The 25,686-nt window shown below is 35.1% G+C and overlaps 1 protein-coding gene across 2 annotated transcripts in view; it reads left to right on the top strand.

Moving 5' to 3' along the window:
- Positions 1-25,686, top strand: part of RANBP9 (RAN binding protein 9) — a 73,814-nt gene that overhangs the window by 11,576 nt on the left and 36,552 nt on the right. For both annotated transcript variants that reach the window (XM_032462511.1, XM_032462512.1), the window contains exon 2: positions 1,297-1,408. In XM_032462511.1, coding sequence (XP_032318402.1) covers positions 1,297-1,408 — 112 coding nt within the window. The remainder of the gene's footprint in view (positions 1-1,296; positions 1,409-25,686) is intronic.

The following is a 25,686-nucleotide window of genomic DNA, read 5'->3' as shown; positions in this document are numbered from 1 at the left end:
GGGCATCTGTGAATGGTGATAGAAGAGTGGGTGAGTTCAGTCAGTTTCTTTTAGGCCATATGAACATGTGCTAATTTGCATCACAAGTGTAAACTTAACTTTAGTGAGAGCATAGGCATTGGTAATTTGATAAAGTGTATGGTGAGGGAGGATAGGATCTCATTGGTGTGTGATAGGCATTATATAGCCAAGATAGAAATTTTGACTTAAAAGAGGTGTTTAGTTTTGAAACAGTCAAGGTAAATTTGAGAAGGGGAATTCTGCTACCCATGAAGATAATGTTACAGCCTGCGTGAAAGATTAAGGACATAAGTTGGTCTTTGGGGAAGCGTATCTAACACCCGAGTGGTGGTCAGAGTGCTGTTTCTCATACAGCTCTCATCCAGGGCTCATGGAGCCTGTCTCGCTCACTTTCGGTACTTCCTGACGTACTGCTTCAGCTTCTGGCTTTATTCTTCTGGTGATTTTATGGGCATATTTTCTTTTGCTCACATGGTTTTGTTCATGTGCTAGCTTTCAAGGTAATTTGTGTCTTGGAATGGACAGGGGAGTTGATACCAGCGAAGATAACCCTTTGGGATTAGAATTGAGGAATAGCTAATTAAAAAAGTTTAAGAGCCTTTATCTAACATTTCCTAAAGATGTCAGTAATGGTATGTTGTTATATTCCTTTCTTCAAAAAGAAAGAAAAGACAACTGGAGATTAGAGGTGTTCCTCAGTAGGCTGTAATGGACCAAAGAAACTTTATGGATCAGCCTTTATATAGAATTAATAAGAGTATGTCAGAGAACAAAATTGTAAATTCTTAACATAAGAGAGCTGTTTTGCCAATTTAATCTAATTGCATAAAATTCCAGTTAAAAATATAGTCCATGATGCTTCTGGTTTAAAAAGTAGGCCATTTGGCAAAAAAGTGTTTAGAAATGTTATAAATTGTATGCAAATTTAGATCTAATAAGATTAATCATGTTCTTCAGGAACAGCCTTTTTTCTCTTAAAAATACAGTCTACACTGAAATACTTTATTTAATTTGCATAAAGGACCGCTAGCTTCAACATATTTAGGTTCCAAAATTTCATCAAAACTAGTTAGTGTGAAGAGTTCTAAGACTAACTTGTGCTATTTTGCATATTGGATTAATTATGATAATAAATGTTTCATTAATTCTTTGATTATTTGTGTTTATGGGAGCAGAAATGTATATATCATTCAAAAACCACATTTGTTTCTGAATAATTTGTTAAGATTTTCATGTGAATCTCTCAATTTTTTTTCCTTCCTGTTCCTTATGCAGGTCATGGCAAAACCCCAAAAGATGCAGCTTCAGTTCGTGCCACGCATCCAATACCAGCAGCCTGTGGGATTTATTATTTTGAAGTAAAAATTGTCAGTAAGGGGAGAGATGGGTAAGTGTAAATTTTGGTGGGAAAAATCATTTACTTACAGATAATTATTTTTGTTTTGATTTATAACCATTCATGGTGTGATTGGAAAATTGGAACTTTTTGGAAATTTCAGTAATTGGAGAAGTCGAATCTGAATATTCCAGTATACCAGGTTGGATCTGGTTCTGCTTAAAAGCTTGTGGAAGTTAAGCTTGAGTTGGTGAAATTACCAAGTTTTTCTGTTAAGATTTGTCATTAAAACAGAGAATTTGGAATAAAACAATTAACAGATAACGACCCATTTTCCATGCTTTTCTAATGTTGCTGTTTTCACCATCATTTTTGAATTCTGCTGAGGAGCTAAATCTCAGAGGAAGTTAACAAAAACCAAAAGGTGATTCGTTCGTAGGTATTTTACAGGCTGGGGGCTCAGAATTTTAGACTTAGATCAGGGAAATGTATGTTTGTACACTCCCAGTTGGAGGCAATTCTCAGAGATGAGGATGTGCTTTAGAACCTTAGAAACGAAAACTCCATGTAGATGCTGGAACCCCCTTTTATATCATTGCTTTTCAACTTGGGATTGGTGGTGTGTGTGTGTGTGTGTACATCAGAATCTGAAATGATCATTATGTACACACACGTCAGACTAGTAAAAATACAATACTTTGGGTCTTACCCCAAAAGTTCCTTAATCAGTATTTTCAGAGTAAGAGCTTGGGCAAGATAGGCATTGTGAGAGAGCTCCACAGGGAGTTTCAGTGCCTGTTTCTGATTGAGAACTAATTACCTAGAATCATTGGCTCTATCTTATGGTAATTGCTAAATAACTTCATTTTGGTATCAGAGATCCTGTAAAGCATTTGTAGGGTCATTTGACCAGCTACCAAGATAAAGTCATTGGGCTGTGTGAGTAAGCTGACCTGTTTCGAAGTGAGTCATTTCACCCCTTTTAGTGCTGCTTCTATGTTTAATTGACAAAATAAGTGTATTCAATAGATTATTCCTCTTACTTTATTTGCTGAATATTTTCATCGTCAACAATATGGAAGGTACAAAGTGAAACCTTAGATTCAACGATAACTTTTTATTGAACTACCTTAGTTTTCCCAGGGCGATCAAGCCAAAGATAAAACCAGAGAAGCCAAGGGTAAAGTGGTTGAGAGACCCCAGACTGAAATAGACATATGATTGTAGCCCATTTCTAACTCAACTGCTGCCTACTCAGTAAGCCGGTTCTTTTTATACTTCAAATTATATCATCACCCCCACACTGCTGTGTTGCTCAGGGTAATTCCCAGGGCTCTCTTTACCTTTCACTCTGCATGTTCTGTCTTTACATGTGCTTGACCTTATGTTTTCATGGCTGAAATACGCTGACCGGTCTCAAAGCTAAAGCTGCGTCAGGTTATTCCCTTGAGCTCTAGACCAGGATATCTGACCAAATGTTTGCATTTGAATGTCCCACAGGCATTTACATTTAGCTTGTTTAAAATCTTTTTTCTCAACCCTAGCTTACTTAATGGTTTCACTGTTGCTAGAAACTTGAGAATTTCCTGCCTTTAACTTTCTCTGTCCATTTCTACAGCCTTAGTCAGGTCTTGGTAACTCGTCCCCTAAATTACTGACATGGTTGGTTCGTTGGTCTCCCAATTGCTCCCTGTTTTGCTGTCAGTCCAGTCTAACTGTTGTCCATCTTCTTTTAATACAGAATTGAATTGTGTCTGTCCCTTTCTTGAGATCATTTGGCCATATCTATTGGATAAAATCTAAAACTTCTTAGCAGAGTCCTTAGTGATTTGACTGATGCCTTTTTTAGTCTCATCTGTTACCAGGATCCCTCATTATTTTTTTCCTTCATTTTTGAAATTGGCTATATTTTACATATAATAAAACTTACTATTTTTAGCGTGCAGGTCTGTTAATTTTGACAGATGTGTACAGTCATATAACCATCCTCACAATCAATATGTAAGACAGTTCCATCACCCCCAAAATTCCTCCATACCCCTCTTTAGACAACCCTATCCCGTCTCCAGGGCCTGGCAACCACTGGTTGGTTTTCTTTCTTTATAGTTTTGCCATTTCTAGGGTGGTATATAATGGAATCATATATATAGTGTGTGTGTGTGTGTGTGTGTGTGTGTGTGTGTAGGTATGTATATGTATGTATTATATTATGTAGCCTTTTAAGTCTGGCATCTTTCGCTTAGTGTGACACATTTGAGGTTCATCCCTGTTGTTGTATGTATTGGTAGATTAGTCCTTACTATTGCTGATTGTACGGATGAACCGACCATAGTTTGCTTATTCACTCTTCAGTTGAAGGACATCAGGATTGTTTCCAGTTTTTGGCAATTAAGAATATAGCCACTATAAACATTTATGTACAGGGTTTTGTGTAAACATGAATTTTCATTTAACTTGGGTAAATACATAGGAATGGGATTGCTGGATCGTTTGTTAAGTGTATTTTTAACTTTATAAGAAACCGCCACATTGTTTTGCAAAGTGGCTGTACGAGTTTGCATTCCCACCAGCAGTATATGAGGGTTCTGGTGGCTCTGCCTCCTCAGTGGAGCTTAGTATTGTCAGGGGGGTTTGTTGTTTTTTTTAATTTGTAGCCATTGTTGGGTATCCAGTGGTTTCTTGTTGTGGGTTTTTTTTTTTTTAATTGAAGTGTAGTCAATTATAATGTGTCAATTTCTGGTGTACAGCACAATGTCCCAGTCATGCATATACATATATACATTCGTTTTCATGTTTTTTTTTTCCTTTTAAGGTTATTACAAGATAATGAACATAGTTCCCTGTGCTATATAAAAGAAACTTACTTTCAAAATGTATTTTTATATATAGTGGCCAACATTTGCAAATCTCAAACTCCCAAATTTATCTATTCCCACCCTCTTTCCTGGTAACCATAAGATTTGTTGTGGTTTATATTTACTTTTCCCTAATGACTAATGTTGAAGAAGCCTTAATTCTTATTTGTCCTGTTTTGTTTTGTTTTTTTTTTGAACAAACTCAGTAATTGCTTTATTTTGATTTTAAAGTTGCCAGCAACTGTGAAAGTGGTTAAGAAATGACTTAATAGATATACTAAAAAATCCTGAGTTGACAGCTCAATTGAACGGAAAGTTTCTTAGGGCAGTTCTCATTTTGTTGTTCACCCTGATTAAATTTAAGGTCTTTATACCTCATCTCTTTTCTGAGCTGTGGAAGCTCTAACTGGGGCATCCTGTTAATCTCCATTTCCACTTCTCTGCCAGTTTAGGCTTGGAGAAACAAGACCAGAAAATAGAAAGTAGGATGTTAAACAGAGTTGAATCAACATAAAGGGACCCCAAAGGACAGGGATGGAACAAACTTTTCAGGTTAGAAAATGCTACCTAACCGAACTGGGGTCCACTTGCCCAGCATCCAGCAAAGCCAATCTACTGATCTGGGGCTGTGGTGAAGGAAAGTACAGTGTTTATTGTAGGGCACCAAGCAGAGAGGATGGGCAGCTCACGTGCAAAAGACCCGAACTCCCTGATGGCTTTCAGTGAAGGGTTTTTAAAGGTAAAAGGGATGAGGGTGCGCAGGGTGTGTGATTAGCATGTGGACTTTCTTTTGATTGGTTGGTAGTGAGGTAACAGGGTGATGTTTTGGGACTCTTAGTCATCAACCTTCTGGTTCCAAACTGGGATCTACGTTCTTGTGGTCAGCATGTAGTCACCATCCTCCACTTTGGACAGATGGGTCTTAGTTTCTACAGAACAACTCAAAGATATGCATCAAGTTATGTATGTCCCTTGAGGAGGAACTAGGGCTCTGTTTTGTTTTTGAACTATTCTTTAAAGCTATCATTACTTTTCTTGCTTGACTGCTTTTCCCTTGTTTCTGCATTCTCTCACTTTCTTTTCTGCATTCTTGAACTTTCCTAATTAGTAAATGCTTTAGTCTGCTCTTTGGAGCTCAGGGAAGGCCTACAGAAAGAAACGAGGGACACAGAGGGGCTTTTATATCCAGTAAGGTCCCGCAAGGTCCTGCTTGGTTTTAATCCCCCCTTTTCTTTGATACTCCTCTATCCTGAGGGGAATAGGAGTGGGACAAGAAGAGGAAATAAAGTTTTGGATAGAGAGGTTAATTCATAAACCTGGCAAGGGAACATGGCTTTAAGGGGGGGCTCAGTTTAAAAAATATTCCCAAGGACCTTTTTCTAAGCAGCCCTGGTATCTGTGGAGATGCAGTGGGTAGATGGCAGCTGTGTTATTCCGTAAGGTACTATCCGTGGGTCTCCTATGGTACTTGCTGGCTCATGTTTCCAATTTTGATACAGGTTCTTTCCTTCCTTCTTATATTCACCTTCTCTAGTCCTTTTCCCTACTTGTCAAACTTAACTAATTACTCTTCAGGTCCTAAAAGGTACTTTTTTGGGTGGCACTTTCTCCTCCCCAAAATAGAGTTGTGCCTTTATTATGCTTCCTTTGCCTTTTGGGCAGACTGTAATTGTGATGTTTATACTGCTTTAACTGTCTGCTTTTTGAGGGATGTAACTCTGCAGAGTCCAGGGTAATGGGCTATTTTATATTTCTGGTAAGTCCAGTACTTAATTTTCAGCTGGCACTCATATGAGTGAACAAGTGAATGATGAGACTCAGTACCTACCTCATATATATTCTTGGAGAAAACTGTTGTGTTTCTTTGGTCAGATTTTATTTATCTCTGGTAAACTTTTTGAACACAGTTTTAGGCCCAATCCCAATGCTTTTGGAAGGCGAGAAGGAACGATTCATTTATGGAAGGAAAGCAAGTCATTTTGCTAATTTTGGCCAAATAGTGTCTTCCTGGAGATGTATTGAACTATACCAAGAGATATAAAAATTCCTTCCTAAAATCCTAACATCGTTGTAAAGACTTGACCAGAAAGAGCAGCTGTTAATCACCTTTTGTTTGCAGTAATATATGCTCATCTGAGAGTTTATTATACCTAATTTAAAATAGAATTTTCTTTTAAACAGTATGTTTATCTAAGATTAGGACAGGTAAATATATGATTTGGATCCAAGATGTCAGTTTTCTTAAGAGAAATTGTCATTGCATCAGGTTTTCTCATGAAATGGCAAGCGTTGGGTAAGAATCGCTTCTCAGTTTATTTGTGAAATGCTCGTTTTCTAGGCCTGCCTTAGAAAATTAGGGACCTCACTGTGATGATTGTTACTTGTATTTCTTCATTGCCTAAGAAGTAAGACTTGAAGGAAATTCCTTTTATTGAGTGAAACAAATAAATATATTTTGTTTTCTGCCTTGGATTTTCATTTATACTAAACATACTTTTTGTGTATATTCAGCAAATTAAGCTTAATTTGTTAGGACAGAATAACCTGTCTAAATTTTTGATTAATTTAAAAATCACGTTTTGTGAGCAAAAATTTTATCACTTTATCTGCATAAAAATATTTATTTAAGGAGACATTTAAAGGATATATGTTTACTTTGTGTTCTTGCTAATCCTTGTGGACTGTCAGGACGAATTTCTTAGACTGTCTCACAAATGTACTTTCAGTTCAGGAATTTCATTCAGGTTTTAAATAATGCATACTAATAGAGGCAGTAGAGATACAGTTAATTATAAATGTGAGAGATAATAAATTTTTTATTTGGAAATTTTTAGAATTGAAATCTATTATGTGTGTGATATTTTTAGCCCTTCAAACAGAATATCAATGCCACTCTGCCAGTGTGATTCAGGAGAAACCAGCAAGTAATCTGGTCTCTCTGTTCTGTTCCTAAATTCTGCTGATAATAGAATTCAGCCTTCAGAATGTTCCTTCTGTGCTTCCTGACTTTCTGGATTATTTCTTGGGGGAGTGAAAAAGAAATAAAGGCCTTTCTTCCCATGTAGCTTTGTAAGGCTTTTAAAGGTCTTTTCTTCTAGTTTCTGTTGGCAATAAGCAGCATATTGAAACAGATAGAAAATGTGAACAAAGACATCAAATAAGCAATGTATTTATTTATCAACAAATATATATCGAACATGTATGGTATATCAGGCATTGTCAGAGCTGAGTATAAATAAACTATTTTATCTGTCTTTGTCTTATCCATATTTCTACGAAGGACCTGACACTTAGTAGAAACTCAGTAAATGCATTGAGTGAACTGAATGTGGGTTCTTGTTCTCAAGGAGTATTGAACTCAGTACTTGGTACAGTGAGGCAGGGTGGGGAGCAGACATATGCAAATAATTGTAGGTTAAGACGTAACATGTTAAGTGCTTAAAGAGTGTATGGGAGAACTGAGGAGGTGATGATTAATTTTAGCTTAAAGAAACAGATTTATAAAGGAAGTAGTATTTGATAGGCTTTAGGAAATGAGTGAGAATTTGAGACACTTTGTTGGAGAAAAATACTCCAGACTGATAATTGGTCTAGTCTCATGGGAGGAATGGAACTGTGTGGTGTCGTTGGCTGAGGTATATGGCTCAATATTGTTGGAGAGTTGAGGGCTAATAGTGAAGAGTTTGCAGGAGTAACGGAATTAGAATCTGATATTAGAAAGCCTTGATAACAGTTCTAAGGGGGAATACTCTGCAGGTAGTAGGGAGCCTTCAGTCTTTTTGAGTAAGGCAGTGATATGGTATCTGTTTTAGAAAAGCAGTAGTGGGTGGGTTGGGGGAGTATATAGCGTGTGCTGGCGGGGTGAAAGATGGTTGGAGATGGGAGTTAGGCTGTGAGGCTGGGGATGCCTGGGGGTGAAGTGTGATAGAGATTTAAAAAAACGAAAATGAGGAAGAGGTAGTTTAGTTTGTTGGATACCTGTTATGTACCAGATACTGTGCTAGGAACCTAGGATTTACAGGAATGGGATGGCAGAGACAGGATCCTTGCCCTCCAGAAGTTTTTTAGGTAAGAAGAGAAAGGAACATGTCAATAAATAATGAAATATAGGACAAAATAGATGTATTAATAGCTGTATGAACAAAATAGAGAAGAAGCATGGTGGTGGGGTGACCAACTCTGTTGGAATATGGGGTGGCAATCAGGGAAGCCTCTAGAAAGCTTGCACACAGTTATGGAAGAGAAAGGAAGTTAAACATAAGTCTCTCTTACTTCCTTGTTCTTCAGCCACCCACTTACCCTCCTGGAGCTAATTTCCTAGGAATTCCTCCAGAGATTCTCTATGAACAGAATTTTAAAAGATGAATAGCTGTTTTAGAAGCTGATTTAATTACTTTTGCTGAGAAATGCAGTAAAGTACCTTGGAATTAGAAAGATGGACACCAGAAACTAATACAACGTTGTAAGTCAACTATACTTCAATTTAAAAAAAAAGTTAAAAAAAAAGATTTGAATATGGGCTCTGTCACTTACTAGTTCTGTGGCCTTATACTTTCTGACAGACTCTTTGTTTCCTTTTCTGTAAAATGGATTAGATTCAATGATTCATTTAAAGCACTCATTAGAGTGCTTGGCACACACTTGCTGCTGCTGCTGGTGGAGAAGGAGCAGCCCCGAGTTCTGTGGTAGGAGTGTGTCTAGAGATGACCATGAAGGACTTCTGGTGTATTATCTTTATCTTCTAGGTGCCAGTTTTAAAAGGGAATGATAACCACTGGATTTGCATTTTAGGGGCTTACTCTGATGGTAATGCAGAAAAGACACATGAGGACCAGTTGGGCAATTATGATTTTAAGTTGGCTTAATCTGTGTGGTAGAGTTAGTGAGGAAAGTAGATGGATTGGCTAGCTATTTAGGACTTTAAAGAAAAAAAAACTTGATTAAGGTGGGAGGGTGAGGGTAGCTGTTGAAAGAATTAAATGAAGTTTAGGAGAAAGAAAAGCTGTAGGTGGATTTTGGAGTCAGTCAGAATGTAACTTGTTGAAGCCTTGAGGATTGATATGATCCCCCAAGTATGTGATGTAAAAAAAGAAGAGCGCCTAGGATGGACATCTGAAACACCATATTTATAAGATATACAGGAGAGGGGAATCTAGTTGAAGATTCTGAGGAGGAGTGGTCAGGGTTAGGAGGGAGATCCTAGATAGTATGGTGTGTTAGAAGCAAGGATGTCAATTAAAAAGGGAACTGAAGAGTCGGCTGGTTTGTCACTTTGGAGGTTGTTGTTTCCTTAAAGTTGGGACAGAAGCGGGTGCAGTGTGTCAGAGTCAGAGGGAAGGAATGGAGGTGATGGAGCCAGTGCACGGCCCAGCTGCACTGCTCTTGTGGAAAGCAGTTGTTCTCCATCCATTCAGAAAACTGTGAGGAAGAAAATTATCATCTTGTATATTGCTGTTAATAATTCAGCTTGCTTCCTTGCAGTGTTCATGTATACACCTTTTTATTACACAGCAGTACTCTTCTTACACATTTGTACATTCTGCTTTTATTATTGATTTACTTACCCGTATTTATTACTATGTATTCCTTAACATAGTTACAGGTATAAGCATTTGACTGTAAAATTAAGAGCTCTGACCATCTGTCTTCTTTTGGCTTTGTTGCTGCAGCATATAGTCTGTTGTGCGCGTATTAAGGCACATCTGTAACTATTCTCCAGTTGTTATTTAAGTTGCTTCTAACTCTTTTCACTATTTCAAATAATTTTTATGCTTTAAATTTACCTTTATTTCTTTGGGGAAGATTTCTTGAAGTAGAATTATTGCACTGATAGGGAGAGTATGTACATTTTTAAGATGCATGATGCAGTGGCCAGATTACTTTCTAGAAAGATAAGTCCAGCTTCTGTTTGGGTGGGAGACACTTGGTCATATGTGTACACTGAGGAGAGGGAATCATAGGGAATCCAAAGAAAAGTTGAAGAGGCTAGTTCCTTTGCTAAGGGGGTGGAGTTGAGGGGTTAAATATAAATTAGGAATGTGGGCTGGAATACAGAATTGATTAGAACAGAAGCCTGTCTTGACAACCTTTCCACCTCCAAACTAGGTTAGACGCCTCTGTTATCTGCTTTCATAGCACCCTGCCCTCCCGCTTTATAGCATTGTGTCAGATTCATAATTATTTATGTAAGATCTATCTTCTTAGTTAGAGTGCCAGCTCCACGAGAGCACAGGCTTTTGTCTTTTTTGCAGCTTAATCTGTGTTGTCCCACACTTAGTTACTTAGTAAATATTCATTGATCAAAGAAGTAAAAATATGGTGCAACTATGAGATTTAAAATCATGAATTTGTTTTGACAGCAGTTTATATACATAACAACATTTTTCTCTCGGTACTCAGCTGGTTAGCTGGTTAGGAAAGTTGAATTGTATGATTGATGCAGGATGGGAAGTGATAGGTCAGTTGGAAGAACAGTTGTAGCTGAGGTTACTGGTGAGGGAATGTTTAAATGGACAGTTTTAGTTCAGGCTGGGTAAGGAAGAAATGAAATCAGTAAAAAGCTGATAAAAGCAGACAAAACAGAGAATTTTATATGTTGCTGTTTCTTGTGAGGTTTAAGAAGAGATGTGGTGGGATTTCTGAGGTGGAGTTGTTGGAGATGCCAAGTAGGATGTAGCAATGAGAGACGACTCACATGAAGAGAAGCAGAAGGGACTTTGGGTCCATTTTGTTTACTACTGTATCCTCAGCGCGTAGAACGCTGCCAGGCACCAAATGGGTGCTGGGTACATATGCTGACTGCGAGGAGGTAGGTGGGGAACGACGTCTTTTCCTCTGCACGTCCCCGGTTCTGCACCTCGTACAGAGTACAGGTGTTTGGTGTTTATGGAATGAACAAAATGAGTCTTGGATTTTGAATACTTCTATATCTATGTTTTGAAACCACCAAAGAAGATAGGGAGCTGCATTTTTGGTGGTGAGGAAAATGTCATTTAACAGAATATCCGGTGAATGTGGGAAAAGTACCCTAGAGATATATAGTCATCATGTTTCTAAAATTATTCTTGAGTTGGTTATCTGTTTTTAGGGTAGTTGAAATCCCACATCACCTTTACTCCATCCGTTATTTAATACCCAGCAAATGCATATGGACTTTTTAAAGAACCTTTTTTTTCCAGTTGTAGGGTAGTATATTCTTACTGCAAAAGGGAAAATCAAACAAATACTATGAAATAGAAAAAAGCATAGCTATTTTTAAAAGCATCTGCAGTCCTGATACCCATACTAAACTACAGTTGACATTTCGGGGTATAGTCTCTCAGCCTTTTTTTTTTTTCTCTATTCAAATGAATTTTAACATTAGTCTAAGAAAGAAGAATTGGTTTAAGGTATATTTGAATCACATAAAAGAGATTTTAGAAGTATATTATTCTCAAATGTACCACTTCCTATACTTAATATGAGTTTAATTAAAAATTCAGAGAGAAAATTCCATTTTAATAATGTTTTGAAGATGCCCATAATCTTTCAATGTAAAATTCAGGTTGTATAGCTTTGTTGTAATTAATATATTACTTGAAATCATATTTTAGTTTTTCAGAACCAGACAGACAGTTTGTAACCAATCTATTCATGTTTATCTCAGATATATTTAGTGCTTGCTGTTTGCCCGCTGCTGGAATCACTTAGGTTCCAAAATAAGGAGACATGGTCTGTTAGTCCTGGACCTTTTGATTTTTTTGTGGATGATTTGGCAGCTGAGTAAGATTTTCAGGAAGAGTTGTTAAGATGTTTAAGGGGGGAGGGTATAGCTCAATGGAGAGTACATTCTTAGCGTGCAGGAGGTCATGGGTTCAATCCCCAGAGCCTCCATCAAATAAATAAATAAATAATATAATATAATTAATTAATTAACTAACCTAGTTATCTCTCCCTCCAAAAAAAAAAAAAATTGAAAAAAAAAGATGTTTAAAATGATTCCAGAGTAGTAACTGTGGGGATGGAAGCACAGCCCAGTGAAGAGTTGTCTTTATCCCATTGCTGCTCTCTCTGTGACTTAGCATGGAATCTCAGCAGCTTTCCTCCCCAGCGTTTTCCAACATAAAGAAGAGTTAACACCCATCTACCGCCTTGATTTTAGAGTTAGGATTTTGCTGTATTTGCTTTATCACAAATCTGTCCATCTGAACCCATCATATTTTTTAATGCATCTCAAAGTTAAAGTTTCCAGATCAGTTTTACCTAAAGTCTCTAATTTTACACTTGTATCTTTTTTCTTACTCTGGAAATCTTTGTCTCTAGTGTTACTGACACAATTTTTTATTTGCTTTGTCCTCGAACACAACTATACATTTCTAAATTAACATATTAATATTATGACTGAAAAGAATATTCACTACTGTATGATTTTTTAATGTGTTTTTATGTATTTAGTTTTATGTATTTTTATCTTTAGAATGTATCCCACTAGGGGTAAGTATTCAAAATATTGTGCTTTAAAAGTCATTTGAAGTAATTCTTTTCTCTGTTTCTGCCACCAACTTGACATAACATTAGTTTCACTTACTTAAATTTATCTTCTGTTTATAGAGGTTACTTTTTTTTCTTTTTGATTTTTGTTTTCTTAAATTATGTAAAACATTTGAACATTTACATTGTTCCCAAATTAAAACTGTTCAAGAGGGCACTTCACAGAAGGCTCACTTCATCCTGGTCTTCCTTCCCCATAGGTATCCATTTTTACTAGTTCTTGTTTTTCCTTTCCATTATTTCCTTTTGAAAATATAAGCAAATATGCCATAGAAAAGTTTTAACAGATCTCACGAGTAACTGGTGACACTAGTTGCTTCTGGGGGAAGTGGTTAGCTGCAGAGAGGAGTGAAAGGAAACTTAAACATTTTTGTCACTTTTGAATTTGGGTTTTTTTTTTTTTTAATGACGCAGTTAGTCTATTTGGTTTTTTTTAGTGGGGGAGTTAGTGTATTTTTACATTTAGGAATTGTAATAGTACCTGTGGTCCCCTCCTTTATATTCTCTTTTATGAGCAATGATGGAATTAGCTACTAACCTCTTCTTGACCTTTCCTTCTCTCTTCCCTAGAATCTTTCCTTCTTTCTTTTTTTTTCCTGGCATTTAAAAATTTATTATTGATTCACATGCAGTAAAATTCACTTTTGGGGGTGGTGGTGTCAGTCTGTGGGTTTTGACAGATGCATAGACTCGTAAAACAACCGCCATAATCAAGATCAAGAACAACTCCCTCACGTCCCCAAATTCCCTCGGCCCCTGACTCCTGCCAACAACTGATCTGTTCTCTGTTTCTGTAGTTTTTCCTTTTGAAATCAGAATGTCATATGTCATATGTCATATAAATGGAAATGTCATATAAACGTAACCTTTTTTTTTCCACTTAGCGCAACGCATTTGAGATTCATCTAGGTAGTCTAGTGTGTCAGTAAATCATTCTGTTTTTAGTAAACTCTCCCCTTCTCCATTTTGTTAATACACACATACACACATATACGGCACAAACATTTGCGTACACAACTCTGTTACCTTATTGTTTAGTGTTATTTCTAAATTCAGTATATATCACCACCAGATCTTATCCCAAAGCTTCTCTTAGAGTTTTTTGATTGTCTGAAGCTCATTCTTTTTTTTTTTTTTTCTTTTTTTTTTCTCTTTAGAGGGGAGGTAATTAGGTTTGCTTATTTATTTATTTTTGGAGGAGGTACTGGGGATTGAACTCCGGAGCTTGGGTGTGCTAAGCATGCACTCTACCACTTGAACTGCACCCTCCCCCTTGAAACTCATTCTTAACTAAAGAGCTCAGGGAGAGCTCATGGGAATGGTATTAAATTCTCTCTGGTTCTTAACATTTGCTTCTGACCGTTATACCCATTATATCTGAAGGTTTGATTGGATGTAAAATCCCTGGTTTATATTTTCTTGAGCCCCACGGACCTGGATATGAAGTATTGTCAAAGTCTTAAACCATTTTCTTTTTTCTCTTACAGAGACTTGGTCTTTTGCTGGGATGCCCAAAAAATTTTTCTTTACAGAACCAATATTTTAATATGTCTTGGTGGTTTTTTTTTGCGTTTTTTGTTGTTGTTGACAATTACATGATTTATTGAGTAGTAGGAACTTGGGTAAATAGATCTTTAGTGTGAGGTGTTATAATTATCTGGCTAGGAGTTAGGCTGTGTTTAATGTTTGCTACTTGTTTATATTGTCTGTAGATGTCAGAGCTTCATTTACCTCTAGTTTCCTTGTTTTTGTTTTCCCTGCTGTTTGGGGTTTCCCTAGAAACTCCTTAAATAGTGTGTCTTTCAGCTCTCTCAGTTGTAATTTGTTTTTATACTGGAGCCTTGTCGATGTGGTGATATGGGTACTGGGAAGGGAAGTGTTCTGTAACTTAACGATTAAATATCAGTGGTTGTAGTGGACCAGAGTCCCTTTGGAAGAGTTCAGTCTTTTCCCCTCTCCCCTTACTTCAGTCAGGAAGGCTAGCTGTGACTGGAGTTGTCTAACTGCCCTTCCTCTAGGTCAAAAAGGCAGGTCTTAGTTAAAGAGAACAGATTGTTCTGGGTATATCTCAAAATGGTTACTTTAACTCTCCCTGAGCACAAAACTGGAAGGGATTTTTTTTTTAATGATAACCTGGTAGAGCTCATGAATATATGGAGGCTTCTCTAAGACCAGAACTCTTAAGAGTTCTACAGCTCCAGCTGGTTTACAGTCAGCCTCCAGCAATTCATCAGTTACCTTTAAAGTATTTCTCTAAACTATCTTCAGAGGCTCCTGCTCAGCCCTCATTCTCCATATTCACTTGTCTTTTCCATTTTCCTGAAGGCATTTTGCACTGTGAACTCAGTTTTCTGATGAATCTAGGGAGAGTTGTTGCTTTACATTTGTTCATCTTCTTTTCTTGTGAGAATGGGAGTAACAGATTTCAGTCTTTTTACATATCAGAGCTGAAGCCAGAAGTCCTCTTGTTAATGTTATAGTCAGGGTTTTATGAAGACATAATTCACATACCCTTAAAAATTCACCCTTAAAAGCATCTTTGGTAGTTTTTAGTATCTTTACAGAATTGTGTAACCTTTACCACTGTCTAATTTTAGAACATTTTCATCACCTGACAGAAATCCTGTTATATCTAGGACTCCTAGTCCTAGGCAACCACTTACCTATTTTGTTTCTGTGGATTTGCCTATAATCAACATTTTATATAAGTGGCTTCATATAATATGTGACCTTTTGTTTCTGGCTTGCCTTAGTGTAATGTTTTCAAGGTTTGTTCATGGTGTAGTGTTTATCAGTGCTCCATTTCTTTTTGTTGCCAAGTAATATTCCATTGCAGTGCTATATTACATTTTGTTTATCTATTCATCAATAGGTAGAAACACTTTTTGGCTGTTACGAAAAATGCTGTTAGGAACATTTGTGTAACATTTTTGAGTGGATATGTTTTCATTTTTCCTGGATAGATACCTAGGAGTTGAATTAATGGTTTATAGGGAAACTATGATTACCATTTTGAGGAACTGCCAGACTGTTTTCCAAAGTGGGCATGCTATTTTACATTGCCACCAGCTGAGAAAGTTTTAAGTTCTCCACATCCTAGCAACATGTCTTCTTGATTCTAGCCATCCTAGTGTGTACAAAGTAAAATCTTAATAGTAGTTTTGATTTGCATTTCCTAGTGATTAATGATGTTGAGCATCTTTTCATGTGCTTATTGGTCATTTGTATATCTTCTTTGGAGAAATGTCTATTCAGATCCCTTGCCCACTTTTTGGTTAGGTTTTCTTTTTATAGTTGAGTTCTAAGAGTTGTTTATATGTTCTGGATAGAAATAACCTGTCACCTATATGATTTGCATATACTTTCTCCTATTCTTTGGGTTGTCTTTTTACCTCCTTGATGGTGTCCTTTGAAGGACAAAATTTTAAATTTTTATGAAGTCTAGTTTATCTTTTTCTTTCCTTGCTTGTGTTTTTGGTGTCATATCTAAGAAACCATTGCCTAATTGAAGGTCATGAATATTTAGTCCAATATTTGTGTCTAAGAGTTTACAGTTTTGGCCTTTCCTCTTAGCTCTTGATTCCATTTTTGAGTTAATTTTTGAATATGATGTGAGGTATTGATTCACCTTTGTTGTTTTGCATAGATATATCCAGTTGTCCCCAAACCATTTATTGAAAAAACTATTCTTTCCCCTTTCGAATTGTCTAAATCAATTTATCATAAATGTCAGTGTTAATTTCTGTTTGGGGGGTGGATTAGGTTTATTTATTTATTTAGTTATTTTAATGGAGGTAGTGGGTATTGAACCCGGGACCTTGTACATGCCAAGCACACTCTACAACTGAGCTATATCCCCACATTAATTTCTAGATTCTGAATTTTATTACATTAGTGTATATGTCTGTGCTTAAGCCAATAATACACTCTCTTGATTACTATAACTTTATAGTGAGTTTTAAAATTGGGTTGTGTGAGTCCTCCAATTTTGTTCTTCCTTTTCAAAATTGTTTTGGCTCTTCTGGGCCCCATTGCAATATGAGTTTCAGAATCAGTTTGTCAGTTCCTGAAGAAAAATGAGTTAGACTTTTGATAGATATTGCCTTGAATCTCTAGATTAATTAGAGGAATATTGCTGTCTTAACAATATTAACTAATATTAATTCTTCCAATCCATGGACATGGTTGCCTATCCATTTACTTAGCTAGCTGTTCTTTCATTTCTTTCAATGTTTTGTAGTTTTTAGTATTCAAGTCTTGTACTGTTTTATTAAGCTTATTTATAGATTTTTTTTATTCTATTGTAAATGGAATTGTTTTCTTAAATTTCAAATTGTTCATTGCTAGTGTATAGAAATAAAATTGATTTTTTCATATTGAACTTATATCCTGCAATCTTGCTGAACTTGTATATTGATTTTAATAGTACTTTGGTAAGGATTTTTTTGGATTTTTATATACAAAATAATGTTGTATGTGAATAGAGGATATTTACTCTTTCCTTAACAATCTGGTGCTTTTAATTTATTTTTCATGCTTTATTGCCCAGGCTGGAACCTCCAGTACCATGTTGAATAGAAGTAATAAAAGAGGATATCTTTTTGTTGTTCATGATTTTAAGGGAAGAGCAGTCTCTTAACATTAAATACGATGTTTATCAGGTTGGGAGATTCCCTTTTATTTCTAATTAATTGATTATCTTTATCAGGAAAGGGTGATGGATTTTGTCTTAATTCTTTTTTTTAATGTCTATTGAGATGATCATGTGGATTTTATCCTTTATTCTGTTTAAATATAGTGTATTACATTGATTCTGTTTCTAAACCATCCTTTTATTCCTGGCATTAATTCCTCTTGGTCATGGTGTATAATCCTTTTTATGTGTTGTTGGGTTTGGTTTGCTAGTAATTTGTTGAGGATTTGTGCATCTGTGTTCACAAAGGATATTTTTCTGTTGTTTTCTTATGATATTTTTATCTAATTTTGGCAAGAGGGTACCACTGGCCTTGTAGAATTGGTTAGAAAGTGTTTCTAACTTTTGGGGTAAGAAGAGTCTGAGAAGGATTGGTGATCATTTTTCTTCCTATGTTTGGTAGAATTCACCAGTGAAGCCATCTCTGAGCATGGGCTTTTCTTTGTGCCAAGTTTTAAGATTGCTAATCAGTTTTGATAGTTCGTGACTTTCTAGGAGTTTGTTCATTTAAAATAAGTTACATAATTTGTTGCTATATAGTTATTCATAGTATTTTCTTATAATCTTTATTTCCTAATAGTCTTTTTTAGTTTGGCAGTAATATTTCTACTTTTATTCCTGATTTTTAGTAATTGGAGTCTTTCTTTTTTTTTTCTTGCTTAGTGGAACCAATTTTTTTGTTCATTGATTCTGTTATTTTTTTGGTCTCTCTTTTATTGCTGCTCTACTCTGTATGGTTTCCTTCCTGTTGCCTGTTTCAGGTTTAATAGTTTATTCTTCTAGTTTCTCAAGGTTGAGGGTTGGATTATTCATTAAAGATCTTTCTTTTTTTATTACAGGCAATTGCAGCTATAAATTTCCTTCTAAGAACTACTTTAGCTACATCTTACAAGTTTTGGTCTGTTGTGTTTTCATTCTCATTCATTACTAAATATTTTAAAATTTTCTTTGTGATTTCTTTGTTGTATTTTTTTTTTAGGAGTGTGTTGTTTAGTACCCACACATTTGTGTACATTCCAAAAATCCTTCTGTTTGTGATTTCTAATTTAATTTTCTTGTGGTTGGAGAATATATTATGTATGATTTCAATTTTTTTTTTAATGTATTGAGGCTTGTTTTATGGCCTAATATATCCTGGAAGATCTGTGTGCACTTGAGCATATGTATTCTACCGTGCTTGGTGGTAAGTTCTATAACTGTTAGTTCTGGGTTCTTTCCAGTTATATTGAAGTTTTACATTTCTATTTGATCTTCTGTTTGGTGGTTTTATCCATTATTGGAAGTAGGTATTGAAGTCTCCAACCATTATGATAAATTGTGTATTTCTCCCTAATTCTTGAGTTTTAGCTTTAATATTTTAGGGGTCTGTTTTTAGGTTTGAGTTTGTGTATAATTTTTATGTCTTCTTGATGTGTTAACCATTTTATCATGATAAATATATTGTTTTATTTCTAGTAACAACTTTTGTTTTAAAGTCTGTTTTATCTGGTATTAGTTCAGCTCTCATTTGATTCCTATTTGCATGGTATTTATTTTTCTTTCCTTTTAATTTCAACCTATTTGTGTGTTCAAATCTAAAATGTCTCCACAGACAACATCTCATTGGATCTTTAGAAAAAGAAAAATCTGTTCTGTGAAACTCTACCTTTTGATTGGATGAATTTACCTATTCGCATTAATTGTGATTACTGATAAGGTAGAACTTATGCCTGCCATTTTGGTCTTATGTCACTTTTTTCTTATGTTGTTTTCTTTTGTTCGAAGTAAACTTTTTGGTGTACCTTTTAATTTCATTGGGGTTTCTTTTCTGTAGTTTTTGAGTTATTTTCTTAGTGGTTGCTCCGGAGGATTACTCAGATAACATCCTAACTCAAAACAATATAATTTGGATTAATATCAACTTAATTCCAATAATGTATTAAACCTAGCTCCATAGTATCTGTATTTCCTCCCTTCTTTTTCTTCTTACTGACATAAAATTATATCTTTAAACAGTTTAAGCCCAGAGAGTTATAATTATTGCTTTGTGTCATTTTAAGTTAGATAGGAGAGAGCAGAGTTACAAAAAACATATGTTTATGCTGCCTTTTATATTTACCTATGCAGTCATCTTTACTGGTGTTCTTTATTCCTTTGTATGCGTTTGTGTAACTGTCTAGTTTCCTCTCTTTTCCACTGTATTATTTTGTATAGTGTAGGACTGCTAGTGACAGATCCTCTGTTTTTGTTATTTAGGAATGTCTTAATTTCTTCATTTTTGAAGTATAGTTTTACTGGATACAGGATTGTTGGTTTATAGTTTTTTCTTTCAGCAAGTGCAGTATATCATCCCACTGCCTTTGGGCTTCCTGTTTTCTGATGAGAAGCTTGTTGGTCTAATTGGGTTAATAATACAACATGATTCTGTTTAGTGTGTGACATATAAAGAGGTAAATTATGACCATAGTATCAAAACATATAGGAAGAGATAAACAGGTTTTGAAAAGTTATGTGTTGCATTGTCAGCATTTGATAAATATACTAATGCAGTCAAGGATGTAATATATTAAAGGTGCAGCTTTTAAAAACTTATTATGATACTCACTTATACAATACCAAAATATATGGCAAAAAGTAAGAAAGATCATAAAATAGAAAAATACAAAGATCACAGAAAAGGATGATGGAGAGAACAGATCGGACAAACAATATAGTAAAACTTAAATCTGTCTGTAATATGAATTAAACCAAACTAATCCTCTTAGTCTCTGTTATTTGCTCTTTGGCACAACTGTTACTTACTTAGAAGTGCTAATAATGTATAATTTAAAATTATTTGTACTGATAAATTGATCTAAAAAATCTTCATGTCCATTTCCACTTCTAAACACATAGCATCACAGTAATAAATTTCTTGTCCATGTACTCAAATAAATCTTTCCATTCCCTCACTGCTATCGAATTTGAGCTTGTTTTTATATGTCATGCAACACCTCCAACATCTGCCAGTATCTTGGTTCACTTTTTTGTTATGAGCCGCACCCATCTACATCTGGTGTTGCAAATTTCCCGTCACGTAACTCCTTCCACCACTTCACAGTAACTCACAGGCTGCAGTCCTACGTCATCCACTTCCCCAGTAAACTTCGGGTCTTTTTCAGTGTAAAGTGCCATATTTATTGCGGTATTTATGTATTTCTTGACAATTCAGCATGTGTAAAATCATTTTTATTGAATTTTAGTGGTTTTATTTGGGTCTTATCTTTTTTTAAAAATATGATACTGATGAAGTTTTTGAATGTTTTGCTCTTAACACCAGTTCCTCCATAAGCTTTGTGGTTTTTTATTGCATGATGTTGTATAGTGCAGTGATTTTAAGAAACTCAAATGTCACGTAATACCAGAACTGACTGTAATTGCTCTCTATCCCATATCTATCCATTCATTGATCCATCTTTTTTTTGATGCATTTCAAAGTAAGTAGAGTTAACTTTGAACTTCTGCAGCATGCATATCATTAACTAGAATTTGATACTTGTTTATTGCTCTTTTTTTCATCGTTGTAAAATTTACACACAGTGAAATGCACTTATCTTTTAAGTGTGCCATTTGATGAGTTTTGCAGATGTTCACACACTTGGGTAGTGCAAGCTCCTGGTGAAAAGCAGAGCTATACCATCATCCTTAGAAATGTCCTTTCATACTTGTTCCCATTTAGGCCTTGTTATCACCCTCTCAGAGGTGACTATTATTTTCATTTCGCCTGTTCCATAACTTTTTATACAGGCACACCTCAGAGATATTGCAGGTTCTGTTTTAGACCACCACAATGAAGCAAAGTGAGTCACATGAAGTTTTTGGTTTCCCAGTGCATAGAAGTTATGTTTACATTATACTGTAGTCTATTAAGTGTGCAGTAGCATGATATCATAGTAAGTCTACACCTTAATTTAGAAATACTTTATTGCTTAAAAATGCTAATAATAATGAAAAAGTTTGAAATATTACAGGAATTAACAGTGTGACACAGACATGAAGTGAGCACATGCTGTTAGAGAATCAGTGCTGATAGACTTGCTCGATGCATGGTTACCACAGACCTGCAATGTGTTAAAGAAAAAAAAAACCACAAACCCAAAAAACTTCAGTATCTGTGAAACACATAAAATGAGGTATGCCTGTAGAAGGAATCATATAGCAATACTCTTGTAAGGCTTCCTTGATTCAGTATAACATTTTTTAGATCATCTGTGTTATGTATATCAGTAATTCATTTTCCTTTTTATTTCTGAGTAAGACATACCACAATTTGTATATCCATTTATTTGTTGATAGATACCCAGGCTATTTCAGATTGATCTCATTGTGAAGAAAGCTCTCATGAACATATCTGTATGAGTCTTTAGGTACACGTATGGCTTCATTTCTCTTATGAGTGGGTTTGCTGGGTCTTGGGGTAAGTACACGTTCAGTCTTGTGAGAAACTGCCTGCCATTGTTCTGAAGAGGTTGTACCATTGTACATTTCCACCAGCAGTGTATTGAAGTTCTTATTGTGCCATATCCTTGGCAGTATCAGTCTTGTCAGTCTTAGGTTTTGACCATGTATGGTACTATCTCAGTGTGGTTTTAATTTGCGTTTCCCTAATGACTAATAGTGTCTAGCAGTTTCATGTGCTTCTTGGTTATTTGCAGTATCCTATTTTGTCAAGTGTCTATTCAGATCTTTTGTCTATTTAGAAAAATTGGATTGTCTTATGTCTTTTTAGCAGCTTTTAATTTTGCTGAAGTCTAATTTATGAGTGTATTATTTTATGGTTCTTGCTTCCTTTGTCCTAATAAATATTTGCTTGATCCCCAAGTCATTAAGATATTTTAACATGTTTTCTTTTAGAAGCTTTATAGTTTTAACTTAATATTTAGGACTATAAACCATGTTCAGTTGAGTTTTATATGTTGTGTGAGACAGAGATTAATGTTCCCTTTTTGCAAATGTTTGTCAGTTCTACCACTTTTTGTTAGAAAAACTTTCCTTACCCTTTTGGATTGTTTCGGCACCCCTGTAAAATATTACATGACTGTGTAAGTGTGGATCTCTTTTTGGGCTCACTCTTAATCCATTCCATTGATTTATTTGTTTATCCTTAGTGCCAGTGCCATGTACTGTCTTGATTACTCAGTTTTATAGTAAATCTTGGGGTCAGATAGTGAAGTCCTACAACTGTATTCTTTTTCAAACTTTCTTTGGATATTTTTAGATCCTGTGCATTTCTGTATAAAGGTGAGAATCATTTTGTCAGTTTTTACAGAAACCACCTAGTGTGAGTATAATTTGGATTGCATTGATTCTAGGGATCAATTTGGAGAGAATTGCAGCCCAATAATACTGAGTCTTCTAGACCATACAGATGGCATGTCTCTCCATTTATTTATGTCTTCTTTAATTCCCCTCATCAGTGTTCAGTAGTTTTCAGCAGAGAAATCTTACTGCCTTTTGCTCAATTCTCAAATATTTTGTTTTCTGGTGCTGTTGTAGATGTAATTATTTTTAAAATTTTACTTTCTTAGTGTTTGCTACCAGTATATACAAATAACAGTAGGTTTTTTATATAGTAACTTTGTATCCTGCAACCCTGTTAATTCACGTATTAATTCTGATTATTTTGTGTGTTTTAAGATTTTCTTTTGTTAAAGTCATGTCATCTACAAATAAAGTAAGATTTATTTCTTTTTCATTTATGCCTTTTATTTCTCTGTCTTGGCTTATTGAAATGCCTAGGGTTTCAGTACTACGTTGAATAGAAATGGTGAGAGCTGTTACTCTTACCTTGTTCTTGATCATACAGAAATAGCTTTCAGTATTTAACTATTAAGTATGCTAGCTGTAGGTTTTTTGTAAATGTAGATTGATGAACTTCCCCTGTATTTCTAGTTGGCTTAGAGTTTTTATTGTGAATGGGTGTTGAATTTCGTCAAATGTTTTTCCTCCCACTATTTAAATGATCACTTGAGTTTTCTCCTAATTTGGTAAAGTACATTGATTGGTGTTTTGAATATAAACCAATGTTGTGTTCCTGGATTAACTACTACTTGGTAGATATATCATCCTTTTGGTATACTACTAGAATTCCATTTTAATTTACCGATTGACTTTTTAATATCTCTTCGCAGTTTTTTGGTGATTACTCTAAAGGTTTTAGTATACATCCCCTATTTTATAATTTACTGAGAATTGATGTTTTACTATTTCACATAAAACACAGAAACTTGGAATCATACAGGTTCCCCTCTTCCTGTCCTTCTTGCTGAGGTTGCCATAGATACTACATCTATATATCTTATGAACTGCACAATACATGTTATTTTTGCTTTAAGGAGTCATACATGTTTTAAGAAAATTAAGAATGAAAGTGATCTTTTATTATGTACCCATGCTGGTGCCATTTTCAGTGCTTTTCATGCCTTGAAAATCCAGGTATCTATCTGATATACCTTCATATATGATGTAGATACATGGTATATCTGTCTGATGCCTTTCAGTTTGGCAGATTTTCCTTAGCATTTTTCTTAGTGCAGGACTGCTGGTAACACATTGTTTTCCTTTTATCTGAGAATTTTTATTTCGCTTTCATTCTTGAAGGATATTTCCCTGAATATAACACCCTGTGTTGGCATGGATTTCCCTCCCCCTTTTCTGTTCTTTGAAATATTTTGTTCCACTGTCTCACGGCCTTCATATTTTCTTGTGAGAAGTCAGTAAAAATTCAGCTTAGTGTTTCCATGGAAGTAATGTATCATTCTTTTTCTGGCTGCATTTAATCCTTTCTCTTCATTTTTAGTTTCCAGCCGTGTGACTGTGATTTGCACCTCGGTGTTCCTTTCTTTGTACTTAACCTGCTGAGGTTTGCCATGCTTTTTGACTCTAAATTTTTTTCTTTTACCCAATTTGGGAAACTTTTCTCTATTTTTTTTGTTCCGTTGTCTTTTTTTCTTCTCGTGGGACTTTGGTTACATGTATGTTAGACTTTTTTTGATACTGCCCCAGGGACTCACTTTTTATTCCATCAGTATTTTTTCCTCTGTTCTTCATATTAGTTTTGTCTTCATATTTACTTACTCATTTTGCCATTTCCAGTGTGCCATTAGGTACATTAGTAAATGCTTATTTGAAATATATTTCAGCTCCAAAATTTCCATTTTAAAAAATTGTTTCTTGTTTGTAAAATTTCATTTCATTCAGTACAAGTATATTTCCATTTCCATCCTTGAGCATTGTAACAACTGCTTTAACTACTTTAGCTGCTAATTCCAATTACTTCATAGTCTCAGTCATTCTCTTTTGTTTGTCTTTTCTCGTGAATATGAGTCATGTTTTGCTGTGTCTTTGCATGTCAAGTAATTTTGAATTGTATTCTAGCATATTATGACTGGATTACAGATTTTTAAAATTCTTCATACTGTTTTTTTCAGCAAGTAATTTTAGAAAATGCCATCATTTTCTTTGCTAGTTATTGTTTCTCTGTCTTATGCATTTCTTCTGTTTTTCACTTGTTTTTCTGCTAAACTCTACCCACAAATAGTCCTTTTGTGAACATTTGTGGATAGTAAAGCATTAGCTTTATAATGCCTTAAAATATCTTAGTTGCTCTCCTTCTTGAGTAATACTTTACCTGGGAATTAAGTTCCAGATTGGCAGTCTTTACCTTCAGTACTCTGTGCCATTGTTTACAGTCATCAGCTGTTGCTGGGGAGAAGTCAGCTGTCAGTCTAATTGTCATTCCTTCAGAGGTAATCTGCCTTTTTCTTTGGAAACTTTTAGGATATTGTTTGTATTGATAGTCTATAATGTACTTATGTGTGAATTTATTTTTACCTTTCTCTGTATGTGATATGCACTTTCAACTCAACATATTTTTCACTTGTGGAATTAGCTAAATCATCTCAGTAAATATTTATGCTCCATTTTATTTCTTTAGGGATAGTGTATCCTTTTTTCTTTTACATAATCCTAAATGTATTTAAAAATTTTTTTCTTGTCATGCTATCCATTGATTGATGGAATCTAGAATGAATTCATGTTTGTTGGCCTCATATGTATTTCTAAAATAGATCTAGTATATATTTTAGAATTTTGTTTTTGCAGCCTCATTTTAGTTGGAAAGTTTAACATTTGTCTTCATTTTGTTTATCTGTCTAGCCCTGTACTTATTTTCTTTTTATTACAGTTTATAGTTGCTTTCTAACTTCTGGGCCCCCAATCTAAAACCAGTTCTG

This window comes from Camelus ferus, chromosome 20 (genome assembly GCF_009834535.1).
Source record: "Camelus ferus isolate YT-003-E chromosome 20, BCGSAC_Cfer_1.0, whole genome shotgun sequence".
Classification (NCBI taxonomy): Eukaryota; Metazoa; Chordata; class Mammalia; order Artiodactyla; family Camelidae; genus Camelus; species Camelus ferus.
This window is presented reverse-complemented; position numbering and strand designations above follow the sequence as displayed.